We start from the raw sequence: 15,958 nt of genomic DNA, 5'->3' as shown, positions 1-15,958 counted from the left end.
ATCCTTCATTATTATTATTCCTGCGTGTCGTCATATCGTCCACACTGCCTCTCCTTCCCCCAAGCCAGCCAGCGAACGGCATCATGGGAAAAACGGCAAGATTACCCAATCAATCTTCCCATGAGAGACAGGGAATGTTGGGGGAGGAAGACAGCTAGACACACACACACACAACCAGAAATTTTAATATACATCTCCACATACAATTTACACATTTTAAATCGGCATACATTTACATGGACACCATGGTTTTCCATTAGGTTTTAAAAATAAGATAGAAGCATTAACCTGAAGAACAAAAACTACAAGGCACACCAACACGTATTCACCATGAAAGATTAAAATAATACGCATAAACATGAGAACATTTAAATCACACATGGAAAGGTTTATACATGCACATCTTCCTAAACAACTGATAGCATTTGCTTCTCATTTGCACACACCAGGTTTGAAGGAGTGTGGCCTTTGGGTGATGGTTGAGCAGTGCACAACCAACCAGAGTAAATTTTCGAGATAATGCCTTAAAAGTTTGAAGTACAACTGTTTAAACTTGCAAGATACGACTGGTCATGTGATCCTACAAAGTGCCATCCCATGTAAACAATCTCTATGCCACTGACATGGCTGACGTATTCATCTTATCTTATCTTCCTTTATTTATTTATTTTTCACGCTATTCCAGCATCTATGCTATATTCATGCTGAGAACTGGTTAATCCATGCACAAGTTCCACCAAGTTAACGGAATACTCCACTTTCATAAAAAATCCAGATAATTTACTCACCCCCATGTCATCCAAGATCAGTCGAGAAGAAATTAAGTTTTTTGAGAAAAACTTTTCAGGATTTTTCCCCATATAGTGGACGTCAACAGTTGACAGTTTCAATGCAGCATCAAAGAGTTTAAACAATCCCAATCGAGGCATAAGGGTTTATCTAGCGAAAGAATCATAATTATCACCAAAAAAGTACTTTTAAACCACAACTGCTCATCTTGCACTAGATGTGTGATGCTTCAGCGTGACCTTACGTATTACATAATCACATCAAAAGGTCAACCATGACGTATGCAAAACTACCGCTCCAATGTAAACAAGTGTAGACATTGTTGTATGTGGATTGTTGTATGTGGATTGATACTTATTAATGTATTTGTGTCAGTTTATTGTTTAAAAGCTTTCGCAAATGTGCGTTTCACTTATGTAACGCATGACTTTTCAATGTAATTACGTAATACGTAAGGTCGCGGTGGCGCGTCTCACATAGCTAAGACGAGAAGTTGTGGTTTAAAAGTTAATTCTTTTGGCGAAAATGGCTAGATAAGACCCTAAAGTGCAAGTTATAGTCGTGCGTAAGGTCTACGCCGTAGGTTATATGTAGGCTTTGCCTAGCTCTGCGTAGCCTGACGCGCACCTCGCCAAAATTTTAACAGCACTTCAATTCTACGCAGCTGCGAGCACTGTGATTGGTTCACTGTAACCTCTCCGCTCAGGAAAAAAAATTGCATCACATTTTGTCAAAGGCATTGCCATTTGCGACGGCGAGAACAAAGATGGGCCAGGTTGAGAAGTTATTTAACTGAAACTGCAACAAAAGTCGCTGTTTATTTATCTTCATCGCTGCTGGTCTTCTCAAATCATACACAACAAACTATATATGAAGTGTATATGAAAACCGACACATATTTGTGATGCTGTAGGACTTAAGGGCGATTTATAGTCGTGCGTAGGTAGCTAGGCATAGGCTATCCGTAGCTCTGCGTAGCCTGACGCGCACCTCACAAAATTTTTAACAGCGCATCGGCTCTACGCGGACCGCAAGCGCTGTAATTGGTCCACCAGAACCCCTCCCGTCAGGTAAAAAAAACTGCGTCATTGGTATTTCCGTTTGTGACGGTGAAAACAAAGATGAGTCAAGTTGGGGAGTGATTTAACTCAAACTGCATCAAAAGTCGCTGTTTATTTACTTCCATCATTGCTGGTCTTCTCAAATCATACGCAACAAGTTTCTGTTTCTTCTTCGTGTCTAGGTTAACTTGCCAAGCTTCTTCTTCTCTGATGGTCACGGTGCTACTGTGGTTACACGCGTGGATACTGCCTACCAGCGGTTTGCGCATGTGTTTGCACTTCGACGCGGAGGACGACGCAAAAGTATAAATGAAAACCGACGCGGAACCTACGCCGTCGCGGCTGCGCCGTAGGACCTACGCACGACTATAAATCGCCCTTTACGTACAACTATAATGAGCCCTTTATGCCTCAGTTGGGATCGCTTAGAGACCTTTGACGCCACATTGAAATTGCAAATTTAAACGTGTAAACTGTAAACTTCATATGCATATTCTCTTAAAAGCACTATCAAATTTTTTATTAAATGTATGTTAGCCATACTGTCTGTAAGATTGTAATACAAGTGTCTAGGGCTGTAACGATTAATCGTGCAAATGCGCGTTTCCTCTATGAATGAATTTGAATGAATTACGGTGAAATCACGGCACATCCAAAAGCCAGAGGTCACTCTTGTGCAGAAACTCCAATTGTGCCACAGAAGAAGCACCATTACAAACACTATTACAGGAAATGTCTAAAAGAATATTTATATCGCCGTTCTTCAGATTGTTTCAGGTATTTTCATGATAATAAAGAATATTTTGAATGATTTTGTTTAACGAGTGTTGCTTTTTGTAAATGCACATTATAAACGACTCATAGTGATTGTAAATTGATAAGGACGTCTTACTAACCAAAATGCCGTAGTACATGCACAAGCTGCGCATGAAACACAGAATCGCAGCCCTGTGATTCAGAATTGATTTCAGACAGGTCTGCTTTAATGGGACACGCGATTTATTGCCACAGCCCTTCAAGTGTCCATAATTCTTTCACATCTAAACATTCATATATCTTGATTAAAATGATCCTGAGCTCACATTCACCCCGAACATTAACATCAGGCGTCCTCAGACCGTCTGCCAGATCCAAGGTGTGCAAATATGTTGCGAGTCATCTGCGGCAGCATTAATCAACACTCATTAAGAGTTTTACAACTCAACCCCAACGGAAAGACAAGAGCAACCCGAAGGCTTTGGCTTTAGAGGTGTTGCATCCCAAAATTCCATCGACACTGCCAAGACACCAATCCCACAAAATCCCTGGATTAGTCCTCATCCATTCCCGGGATTAGAGGATTAGACCGGTATATACCATTATCTTCCACTATACCGAAAGGATTCCTTACTGTCTTGGTGTGGGAAATGCAGGCCCGTGAACCAAAAACGAACGTGCACACAGCTCAGGCAACTACGGAGTTATGACCTAACACAGGAGCAATGGGATCGCAATAAGAACATGATAAATCACTGAACTCAAGGACACCCTAGTAGCCACAAAGACCTTGCCAAGACAAGCACACATGATACAGCTGCTCACAACACACACACACACACACACGCTTAGACAAGACAGAGGAAACGGCAGCTTTAAAAAGACAGCTCATCTATAAATTACTTGTTTTCTTCCATAAAACACACAAGGAGGAATTTAGCAGTACTTCTATACAATGAAAGTGGATGGGGACTGGGGATAGCCATGTCAATACTTGCTTTGATGATAAGGATAACAGAGATGATAAAGTTGTGCTAGATATCTCCCGTGTTCAAGACATGACAGGTGACAGAATATATTTTTGGGGTGAAAGATGAGAGAATCTTCAGGAAAGCCGAAAGAAGAGAGCGAAACTAAAATGTATCATTCGTATGGGAAATTGAAATATTTGCACTTCTAATGAAAAGGCTTCTGAAATTTAATCATGTTTAACAAAGTCGTTTAAACAAGTAATGTACTGAAGATCAATGAGGGACAACATGTGTGAGGCGCTTGCGATTAGCTATTAGTAAAATACTGTAAATCACCACCCTGGAAGAAGTGGGTAAACATTCCCCTAATAAAACTAGGGATGCACCGAAATGAAAATTCTTGGCCGAAACCGAAAACCGAAAATGAAGAAACCAAGGCCGAAAAACCGAAACCGAAACACCGAAATAAATTATTATGCCAATTATTAGTACAAATGCATTTATGGCTATCACTGTGTACTAACTTTACTAGGGGTGTGTGACAGATCACAAAACTCACGGTTCAGATCACATTACAGTTTTTGAGGCACGGATCGGATTATTTTTCAGATCAGCAAAAAGGGGGTGGGGAAAATCTAATAACAAATAAAGAAATTACAAACATTTATAAAAAAAGAACAAAGCTGCACATTAATAAGGGCTAACATTAGCATTAGATACAGAAATCAAATTAAATGAGTCATAACACTGTCTTTATTGTATCAATTAAATATATTATTATTTTTAGAGCTATTTGTCTCTTTGTTAGACTTAAATAGGTTAATTGAGGTGACTGTCTCTTTAAATAAGCAGAGACTGGTTTATGACTGTAATCTATACATACACTTAAGACATAAACAAATGTATTTATTAGAAAAATAATACTTTGGAGATAATTTTGTTTATGTGCCATGTCAATAACAGAAAGAGTTTACGTTCTCTTGTTTGCGTCTCACTCGTGTGTGCACTATTGAGGGCACTTAAACGCAGGCGCACACAGAGAACGAAGGCGAATCCCAAACAGCGCAGCATAAAAACGTTACGTTGTTTTTCATTACTTTATTCGGCACATGTATGTTAATGGACTATACAGTATGAGACACATTTGCGCGACTCTCTCTAAAGTTTACACATCAAGAGTTCTGATCTTTGAAGGGCGTACTCACTGTGATGATCACGTCTGGACCGGACACAACCGCATGTGCCTCTGTGCGTACTTTAGCGCCTTTTTGCGGTTAAATACATCCACGCCGCATACATGTTGCTTCAGACAAGCACGTGCAGGTCGCGGTTTCTGTTTGCGTCATCACAACATTTCGGCCGTATTGTTTCGGTGATAAAAGTCTTTCGGCCGAAAGCCGAAAATGCTCTTTTGGGCTATTTTCGGCCGAAAATTTTCGGTGGCCGAATATTCGGTGCATCCCTAAATAAAACCAAATCAAATATTTGACTACAACGCTTTCAAAGTCAGTGTAATGGCAGTAGCAGAACAAAATCGCTTCAGTTTCCTTCTACATGTTGACTTTAAGCAGATATCAGTTTCTGTCCGAATCCCTTGCACTCCTCAAATACCACCAGTCCATTTCAGCTCCAGATAAACAGGAGGTCAAAGCCTCTGAACTAACCCTAATCCTCTTATTTACATAACTTTCTCATCACTTTAACTCTTTCTGTCATTGCTCGTATACATAAGCTTCCTCAACATTTCAACATAGTAAGACTAGGTCAGTAAAAGGGAAAGGGGGGTTTCAAAGGCAGAGGGCCTGGGACTTAAAGGCATACTCCAGCCAAATATCAGCATTACGCCATGATTTACTCACCTTCATCCAATCCGAGATACATATGTCCATCATCTTTCAGACGAACACATTTGGAGTTATTTTAGTAAATGTCCTTGCTCTTCCAAGCTTTATCATGGTAGAAAACAGGGATCAAGGAACAACTTCTGACTTTTAACCCAAAAAGTGCATTCATCTTTCACAGAGGTAATCCACACAGCTCCAAAGTATTAATAAAAGGTCTTCTGTGGATAATAAAGGTATTTTCACGCGATTCACACAAGAGTTTTTGGGTAGTAGGGCTGAAAGATACATCGAATTTTCATCGTCATCGCGATATGAACTCACATCTCAGCTACGCTCAGATTGATTTGTGAGGTGTCAGTTGCGACGCTGTGCCTGTTAGCAAAAACGATGGTGGAGAAAGGAGAGAAGAGTGAGGAAAATGTGTTGTCAGACGAAGACCTTGTGGTGAAAAGGAACAGCACTTCAGCTATATCATGGAATTATTTTGGATTTAGAAGAGACGCCGCCGCAAACACAGGTACTGTGGAAGCGGTGATTCGCATATTGCGTCTTTTGCGCGCTCAAGTTCATTATTTCAAATGTAGGCGCGCAGTATGTGCGTTCTGGAAACGCCGCGGTCACGACTCGCACGCGGTGCGACGCACTCGTTTTTCCAGGCTTTTCAAAAACATTTTAACTTCAGAATGACACAAGTGCAACGTGCAGGTCATGTGACAATAACCTACGTGTCTAGCGTGTTTCATGTGTTTTAGGCGTGACATGTGAATGGCCCCTAAAACATGAAAAATATAAAATATTTATCGCAACTTATATCGTCATCGCAACATTAAACAATGTCATCACACATCGCAACTTTTCCTCACATCGTGCAGCCCTATTAGGTAGTAAATGTTGGTTGCCCTAGGTACGTTGCAGAGTGACTCTCGTGAATCGCATCCAAAATGGCATTGTTATCAGAAGCTTATTATTACGGTTTATAAACTTTGAAATATGGATATTTACAAAATCGCATCGATTACCCACAGAAGACCTTTAACTCTTTCACCGCCAATGACGAGATTTTCCGTCTTTCCGCAATACCGCTATTATCCACCAGGTGGCGCCCTTCCACAACTTTTTAAACCCGGAAGTATTGCCCTATGGCAAGCAGCTGCATGTCCTTCTCGCATACAGCCCCTCTAAACAATAAGTGTCTTACAATTTCTAAATCAAAATATTGTTTTATGTAAATGAGTAGGCAGAATGATTTTTACATAATTTTTAAGAATAAACTCCAGACTACTAGATTATGTTTAGAAAAGTCTTGTCAAAACATGTTTAGTATTTGTTTTGTGGACTTCATATCAGTGACTTAAAAATTTTGCTTTTTCAAAAACCATGCATAAACATTTTTCTCTCAAAAATACAAATATGTACATAAATGTAGTTAATATAATATTGTAGAACACAGTGTTATGAGACACTTGCCATTATTATGTTTTAATTAAAGCAACTGAAAAAAGACCAAATGTAAGAACATGTCAGAACCTCTCCCAGTGTCCTAAAATGGTCGGACCCCAGAGGGTTAACCCCTTGGAGCCATGTGGATTACCTCTGTGAAGGATGAATGTACTTTTTGGGGTTTAAAGTTAAAAGTTATTCCCTGAAAAAAAGAGCTTGAAGAGCAAGGACTTTTACTAATATAACTCCAAATGTGTTCCTCCGAAAGATGATGCGGTCCGGGAGAGGGCTAGAGACTTGAGGGGCCTAAAGGGCGAGGGCCTGGTACTTATGCATGTTTCACACAGGAAGCGGTGTGCAATGCGCTCGCCGTTAAGTTCAGCGGAGCCAAGTGATTAGCACCATGCTGACCAGACCAAAGTAGGCAGAGTTTTCAAAACTTCGTGGGATACCTACAGTTTTTTATGTGGGTTAAGTAGTGGAGGAGGAATACAGACGCTGTTGTTGCCCTTATTCATTTCACAACTTAAGCCGCCTACCTACAACAGGCTAGCTGACTTAAAACACACCTGACATGCCAACTTAAATTGATATGGGTTTCCATGACACAGCTTTTTTTCCGACATCTCTATAGGATTGTAAACTTTATATATGGTATTATACAGCTCCGGGAATTGCGACACACAAAGTACAAGCTATTTTGTGCTTGTTTGGATGCCCCGTTTCTATTGGCCGCACGTGTAATTGTCACAGAGCGCAGCACAAAAGTTAAACTATTTTGACACATGATCGAGCTGCAATCGCGCTTTGGTCGACACAACAACAAACCATCCTTGCGTGGCGCAAGCCACTAAAATGAATGGGTTTGATAGCGCAGCGCACACTGCGTCCTGTGTCAAAGTGCCATTAGGGGTGGGGCTGGGCCTTAAGGAAAAAAATATATTGTTTTTTTTTTACACAAACCACTTAAAAAATGTATGGTAAATTTACAAAAATGCTTACATAGAAAGGCTAGCAGTCAAGTGGTTTGAAGCTTTTCAAAAGCAGAAATGTGCAGCTTGAATTTTTGCTAAAGCACTTAAATAAATTCCTCTGTAAAATGTTTGAAACTTGAACTGTATAGTTGCCCAAATCATCCTTTTGAAGTGGCACTACTCTTTTTGGTAGAGCTTTGAACAGCTAAGGTTCATAAGCAATTGTATCACACCAGTCTCATTCCAACATGTCTACCGTTTAAATGCTATGATTACATCTGCATTTAAAAACTTGACATTCTTCACTTGAACAGATATCTGTGCAACCTTAAGGAACACTTTCAGTCTGTCAATCTCTTCTGAGCGGTCCGTCTCGGATTCTCTCCTGCGTGCGTCCCGGCTCGGCAACAACAACAACAACAACAACTGACATTTCATTATGCCTTCTGTGTTACTGAAATATTACATCTGTGAATGCAAAGCATTCAGAATGTTAATCAGATTACATGTCTGTCAGTATAAATGAAAGAAGCTGAGCAAATCTGTGTTCGCAGAGACGTGCAGCGCACATCCCATACTCGCCTTCCTAACGCACACAATTCAATTCTGGGTGCGTTTTTAAAAGGAAAACCAGGAAGAAATATGATCCGGAGCAAGACACGTACACACGCTGTCCGCAAAGTGCATCTGACCCCCACTAATTCGTGTAAAAACGCTATTTGGCTCGAGATAATCTTTCATTATGTGCTTATGGAGGGCCTTCAGAACTGTTGATAATGCATCCAGTGGTGCTTTGCTAAGCAAATTTGCCATGTGTCATTCAGTGGACCATTACATCATGCGCTCACAGATTAGATTGCATCTCAATTGGACAAGAGGACGAACCCCTTGTCCACCCAGTTCGCCCTAGGGAAAAACAGATTGGTAGGCCTGTCTGTCACTCACGTAGTCGTGGAAAGCCTTGGCCTCGCTGGAGTGCTCGCAGGTCTCACGGCGGTCTGGAGCGGCGCAGTACAAATCCCAGAATACACTGCAACAGGACACAGAAGAAAATGGAACAGTTATATACAACCCAATAACCAATTATACATTTTTCTGCATTTTCTGAATTTCTTTTTTGTGAAGATGCTTTGAAACATTGCTACATTGTAATAAAGCGCTTTATGAACCAATTTGACTTAAAGAGAAAGTTTTACCCAAAAATAACAATTTTGTCATCATTTACTCACTCCCAAGCAGTGGTGGCTCGTGACTGCTCATCCGAGGGGCGCAAATTCAAAATATGTCTTTGGAGTGTCGTGTGTGTTTGCTCGTGTTTTCAAAATATGTGTTTGTTGCGTCATGTGAACCATGTGCATCACGTGTTTTGTCAAAAGAAGTGCCGTCTGCACACACCAATTTTGTTGTTTTTTACACATTTTACACATTTAAAAGAAGAAATTTTCATTACCACAACGTGTCCATGACTGGATTTGGGTGCGTCGACATGAAAAGCTTCAGTGCATTTTATACTATAAACATTTACAGTAAAGAAACATGTGGTATTTGGCGATCATTGGTAAATGTAGAGACAATAATAAGGAATATAAATGTGTCCAAGACCAATTTTCTCATCCTCCGCAACAATTTTCAATCATTGTTTAAGCCCTCAATGAACTAACATTTTCAAAAACAAATTGTTAAAAGGGACATAAATGACTGTGACACTCAAGATGGCTACCAGGTAAGCAGTTCTTATTTTTTTCTCTCCAGATAAAAGTTGAAATTTTGTTTGTCATAGTACCCATACAACTGTTTAGTTCTCATTACCGAAACATGAGTTTGTAAATGCATAGATTTAATGTAATATCATGTTGCGGTAATGATAATTTTTGATAATGATAATCTAAAAAATGTAAATAATTTTATAGGAAATATGTTTTAAATCCTCTAAAAATAATGGTTATAATAAAATCTGATGCTGGACACCTTTTAAGTCTGAATTTCGTGTGAATCACCTAAGCATCTCTTTTATCATAAACCCTTTAGACGCATCTGCAGCAGGCACTTATTTTGAGAAGACAAGTGATGCACACAGGATCACTCGACATGCAGAACACATATTTTGAAATTACGAACCACACACAAGACAGGCTACACACATGTTGTGACGAACTTTGCATCATGCGCCCTCAATAAAAAAAAAAGTCACTGGTCGCCATTGCTCTCAAGTTGTTACAAAGCTGTACAAATTCTTTGTTCTGCTAAACACAAATGATTACATATTAAGCAATGTTTGTAACCTAACCGTTTTTGAGCACCATTGACTTCCATAGTATTTTTCTTTCCTACTATGGAATCCAATGGTGCTCCTGTTTCCTGCTTGATTGCAAACATCTTCCTTTGACCTTTAACTTAATAAATATAGTAAAACACAGTCAGCATGTGTACACAGCTCAACCATTTAAAATAATTGTGAAAACTGAATGTAGGACAGTAAACTTATATCTCAACTGGTAAAGCATTGCGCTAGCTGTGCAAAAAGGTCATAGGTTTGATTTTTCAGGCAACACGTAGAGAAGAAAACTTTATGTTCTTCAAAACCAAACAATATTCATGCAATCTCCTACTGTGCCATAACTGCTTTGACTGCAGCTGAGCTTGATTTTTCACGATAGAAAAGTTTTGTCGATGCAATGCCAACTGGCTAAAAAACGCAGTCAATCAAACTTGAGCTAGTACATTCACGAGTCACAGATCCAGTCGCATGCTCTTAATGCACCCACCCGCTTGGCACAAGCAGCAGGTTACAGATCAATTAAGCCAGGGATTTCCTCAATTAAAAGCTTTCAGGTCCTACAGGGCTGTTTGGAGGGGGGACAAGGTTTGTTTCCAAATGGCATTTTAATTACTGCACTGAAACTAAATACCTGTTTAACTGGCCCAAATTAGATCGCTCCAGGTCTTCAGATATCGATTTAATGGATTACCCTAGAAAATCTCCAGAAAAAGGCACACGACTAACACGCGACTCCTGGCTGGTGCTCTCTCACAGGAAATAGCTCAAAATTGATCTGTGGTATTTTATATATTAACACATTTTAGACTAACCGGTTTTCTTATACATGAGGCCCGCTTAAGAAACCTGTTGCTATGGCTGCTTTTGGCCTAATGGAAGAAAATAGCTGGTTTGTGCAAAAGTGCTGCTTTTTGTTCATGCAAATATTTACCAGGATAAAGAACATTCCTGAACATGAGAGAGAGAGAGAGAGAGAGAGAGAGATAGAGAGAGAGACTCTTTGTGTATGGGGGTAGGGAGCATTAATGGGAAAAGGAAACTAGAAACAGACATGGAAGGAGAGAGGAAAGGGGGAAAATAGTGAAAAACAAAACGACAGATAGCTGGCTGGCAGGAATGTCAAAAGAATCTGTTTTTTTTTTATCAAGTCAATGTTGGACAACCGCACTGCACCGTGAACATGCTTTCAAACATTCTTCATGTGTGCCATGAAGTAACGTCTGTGCATGTCACTATTTAAACACACTTCTTGGTAGAAACGCCTGTTCTGTCTGACGAGGTATTCATGTCAACAGTACAAGCAAACAGGTGGGACATCAAAAAAATCATATGTGCGTCAAAATATCAGATTTGATCCTGCAGAGTTAATTCAGCCTTTTAAAGAGTAAAATACAGCTCTTATTTCTTTGGTCGTTTATTACCATTTAACAGAATAATTAAAAAAGCAATGCTAATATGCCATGGTCAAAAAAAAAAGGTCCAAAAATGGTCCCATGCTGCCACTGGGGCAGTACCCTTTAAAACAAGAGTGCCGAACACGGCCCGCAAAGGTGTCCAATCCGGCCCGCATGATGATTTATACAGTTTTATTAAATATTAAATACATATTTTAAAAACTCTTTCAGGTGGGTGTATAGTTCGTTTTTAATATCAGAGACTTGCGTTAAGCAGCAAACGCAGAACATAGACTAAACATGGTGCCCAAAAATCTTGCCGTGTTAAAGATCCACTGATTCCAGTAATCCACTTTTCCCAGAAACATTTTATGCATTTTTTATACATTTTATGTTTTCTCGTCCGCTCTGCAGCATCTGTGTGTCCATTAAGGTATAATGCAAAAGAAGTAAAATTAAGGCTTTTCAACCTACGGCCAGTGGGTTTTGTACAGGTGTAAATTTGTGTGTATAGTATGTACAGAAGAGTGTAACTTATGTAATGTAGTTTTCACAGAGCTGTCTGCTTCTCTAGTTTTCTGGCTAATTAATTAGTTTGTTTAGTTAATTTTAACACAATTATCAGCACACTACGGCCCTCACATCGTGGGGTTATTTACCATCCGGCCCTCAGCCTAAAATGAGTTTGACACCCCTGCTTTAAAAGGTCCTAATAGTTATCATATATTTCTAAAAATGTATCGAACCGAACCGAGAAGTGAAAATCTATATTGTATCGCATCGTAATGAACCGTTCGATTTACACCCCTACTACGGTACATGTTCGTAAGGTAGTAAGGTGGGCTCATTTCAACAAATTTGACGAGTCTTAAAAAAACCACCTGCGGTTTTGCCCGAATTACGTCACGGCACTTCCTGTGAGCCAAACAATGCCATAACAATTGGGCTTTGCGAATCCCTCTGATGCTAATTGGTGGACCAACATTCTCATGTTAATAGATTTTCTTAAACACCGAGTTCATCTCCCGGGGCAATTAAGCAAATCCTAATGACGTAGTCGTAGACAATACCGGATAAAGTAGCAGGACAGCAACAACACGTACATGGTATTTACAGCTAGGAGATCTCTTGTATGTGTATGACTAGGAGTCTAGCGGTGCATCATTTGCATATGAGAAACTAGATAATCCAAACCCTCAGGGCGGTCGCTGACCTCACGTACGAGACCATCCACGCGGTTTATGGCTAATAACAAAATTGTGACAGATGAGAAACCTTCGCCAACAGAAGACAAGCAATATCATAAAAGCAGTTAGAAGTGGGAGTCAGCAGGTATCTGGTGATACAATATTACTGTATTAAATTTAATGTTGGATTGAGATATAATCTGGGAATTATTTATGTTTAGTGCATGGCAGTTTAAAACTGTGAGCATTACTAATATTTTAAGGGTTAAATAAAAAAAGTTTGTGCAGCTTTTAAATCTTTTAAAAATGTAACTATCTTTAAATGTCAAAACATACACAAAACGAGTCTTCAGGAGGGATGTGATTGTGAGGAAATTTTGCCACAGATTAATAAACTAATTTTAATCTTCAACTTTAGACCTTGATGAGAATTAACATTATTCGTTATTAATATTAATTCGCACACTCTGTCACGTTTAATGCCTTGAGTTATTTCCTTAAACCTAAACCAATCTCCTTTTATTCTCATATACTCACAGACCGGTGAGCTGTTGACCCCTGCTGGTCCTCAGTTTGTCATTGGTCACCCCCAACAAAAGCAACTTCTAGAGGAATATAACTATGCTGGTGGGGGATTCAGACACTTGGCCCAAAAGAAAATGGTATGCATAGAGTTAATCTGTGTTTGGGGTCTTTAACAGGAACAAAGAACAGAAGCAAAGACAAAGGTTATGAAAGAGGAGGGATGGGCCTTGCCTTTTCCCCACCATCTGGGCCTTTTGTTTGTAAAAGTGGGATGGGAAAGACAGGCCCGGGCAGACGTGCCTTCCGTAAGGCTGCCTGACCCGATAATACACCCGATGCCACGGGTCAAACCACAGCAGGTTAAACGTAGTACAGTCTGACTGCCAGTGTCACAGCCAACACTAAGCCTAGATTAGTTTAAATCAATACAGTGAAAGTGAATATAAACCTTGAGCTCTTTGAGGATATTTTATAGTTAACTTTATCAAATGCGTTGTAACACCGTGCCAACAAATGCGACATGATAAAACAAACGTCACTAAATACCTTCATGTTCCATTACTGACGCAAGGAATACTGGGTCTCATTCGCTAAGCATGCATACGCACAAATTTGTAAGTACGGATGTTTTCACGAGCAAATCGTGATTCAAGAAAAACTTTCATAACCAAAATGTCTTATAAATGTACGCAAAAATTCAAGAAAACCTAAAACCACTCGTACGCAATAATCACTTACATATAATTAATTATTAGGCTATAATTATAATGTTTATAATAATGTTGATATATAAAATTTACATGATTATATTTTATATTATCATATTTTCTGTATTATATATATTATTAAACCTGATCTATATTATTTTTATTATTATTATATTATTATTATTATTATTATTATTATTATTATTATATTATAGCCTACTTATTTTTTTCTAAACATATAAAGAAGATGCACGTAATGACAAATCTTATAATTTCCTTCTTCATATTTTAAATCTCTATATGAAAGCGTTTGCTTAATGTCTAATGTAGCCTTAACGTCATGTAAATGTAATGAGAAGTCCAAACGTCAATCACTTAATCTTTTGTCTGTTTTATATTAGGGGCTGTTTACACTTGGTATTAAGATGTGTTTTCATCGATCGGATCACAAGTGGACGAGAGAGACACATTACGTTTACACCTGGTATTTAAATCCGTCTCTTTTTTTTCCACTTTCGACCACTTCTGTCCTGAATACTGTGAGGGGGTGGTCCGTGAGACGGTGGGCGAGTCTCTCTGCTGTCATTCAAACACGAGCGGGAGTAATTATGAGTTTATATGGACGCAAACCAATATTATGTCGGAGTCCACTGCTTGTTTAGCAAGTAAACATGCTGCACAGAGTTTTGTACGTTTATTTGTTGTAGCTTTCTCAGAATTTTCAGCGCAATTGATGAAATAGGATCGCGCAACTTTCACGCTTTCAAAACGAAACTACAGAGAACACCCGCAGTAGTTTTATCAATGAAAGGCTAAAAATAGCGCTGTTCACCGTATGTTCACGCCAGAAGTCAAAAAAAAATGTAAAACTTGTGTTAAATACCTCAGATGGGCGGAGAGAAGGCGGTCGCGTGTGGCTGTTCGAACACATTCAACCACATTGCGTTCCGCAGCTCCAAAGCGATCCGATTGAAAGTGGTTTCGACTACCTCTGGATGTGGTTGAAAGTGGTCGAAAGTGGACGCGTTCAAAACGTTTTGAACACCGTTTACACCTGGCATTAAAGTCGTCCACTTGTGATCCGATCGACAAAAACGCATGTTAATGCCAAGTGTAAACAGCCTCTTAGATACAGATGCACGTCTGTCATATTAATTAAATGTCATATTTGTTAACACATCCAATACTTCTTTAAATGTTACTCTGGTCGGTGGACAGCACTGGCTTCCTCCAGCGACAGCAAAACCTCCCAAATAAAAAATGCAAAGCAAAACGAAACTTTACCAATAATAAATATGATCATAGATTTCTTTTCAAGCTCTTTTGCTTCTATGACAAACTTTTCTAAAATTTTCGGTGGACTAGCGCTGCGCTGCCGAAAGCCCTTATATGGAGCTGGTTTGGCCGTGTTTTATGCAAATTACCAACCTCGTGCACGCGCCTCTCATGTAGAACAATCCAAATTCACTAACGTAAGAACAACTATAAGAACAAACTCATGTGTGTACGCACGTGTTGTGAATTAGGCGGAAAGTTTTCGTGAAAAGTTCAAGTGTGTTTATAAATACGAAAAACATATGCAATTATTAGTGAATGAGACCCAATGTTTCCGGGTCAAAGCCTCTACTCATTTCAGTAGAGGATATTTTTTAACCAGCCGATTATGAGCAATATTTATTCATATTACACATTTAAGCAAACATTTTATAAGCCCACAGCGTAAAAAGCAGTCTCCAGACTCAGCGAATCACAGACAGCAATATATTAATAATTTGTTAAAGAATCCCTGACCATGAGCCCATGTCTGGTCATCACGGATTTTGTTATGAAGATAAAAATAAGGATTGGGTGTTTTCGTAGTTTTGCATTATGAAACGTGTGTATTTTAGCATGATTTTTTGTTATTTTCCCTATGGCATTCAAGATCGGTCGGACCCTGGATGCGGTGCATGGCGCAAGACTAAACAAAGGGACTGGGTCATGCTGGGTAGACCCGTCCACAGCAAACGCTCGAAATTTGTACAAAGCTCAT

At 39.3% G+C, this 15,958-nt stretch overlaps 1 protein-coding gene across 2 annotated transcripts in view; it reads right to left on the bottom strand.

The window, feature by feature from the left end:
* Window positions 1–15,958, bottom strand: part of LOC135748689 (single-stranded DNA-binding protein 2) — a 95,310-nt gene that overhangs the window by 59,305 nt on the left and 20,047 nt on the right. For both annotated transcript variants that reach the window (XM_065266964.2, XM_065266958.2), the window contains exon 4: window positions 8,781–8,865. In XM_065266964.2, coding sequence (XP_065123036.1) covers window positions 8,781–8,865 — 85 coding nt within the window. The remainder of the gene's footprint in view (window positions 1–8,780; window positions 8,866–15,958) is intronic.

The sequence above is a fragment of the Paramisgurnus dabryanus genome, chromosome 6 (genome assembly GCF_030506205.2).
Source record: "Paramisgurnus dabryanus chromosome 6, PD_genome_1.1, whole genome shotgun sequence".
Classification (NCBI taxonomy): domain Eukaryota; kingdom Metazoa; phylum Chordata; class Actinopteri; order Cypriniformes; family Cobitidae; genus Paramisgurnus; species Paramisgurnus dabryanus.
Note: the sequence above shows the minus strand (reverse complement) of the source record. Positions and strands in the feature narration are given on the sequence as shown.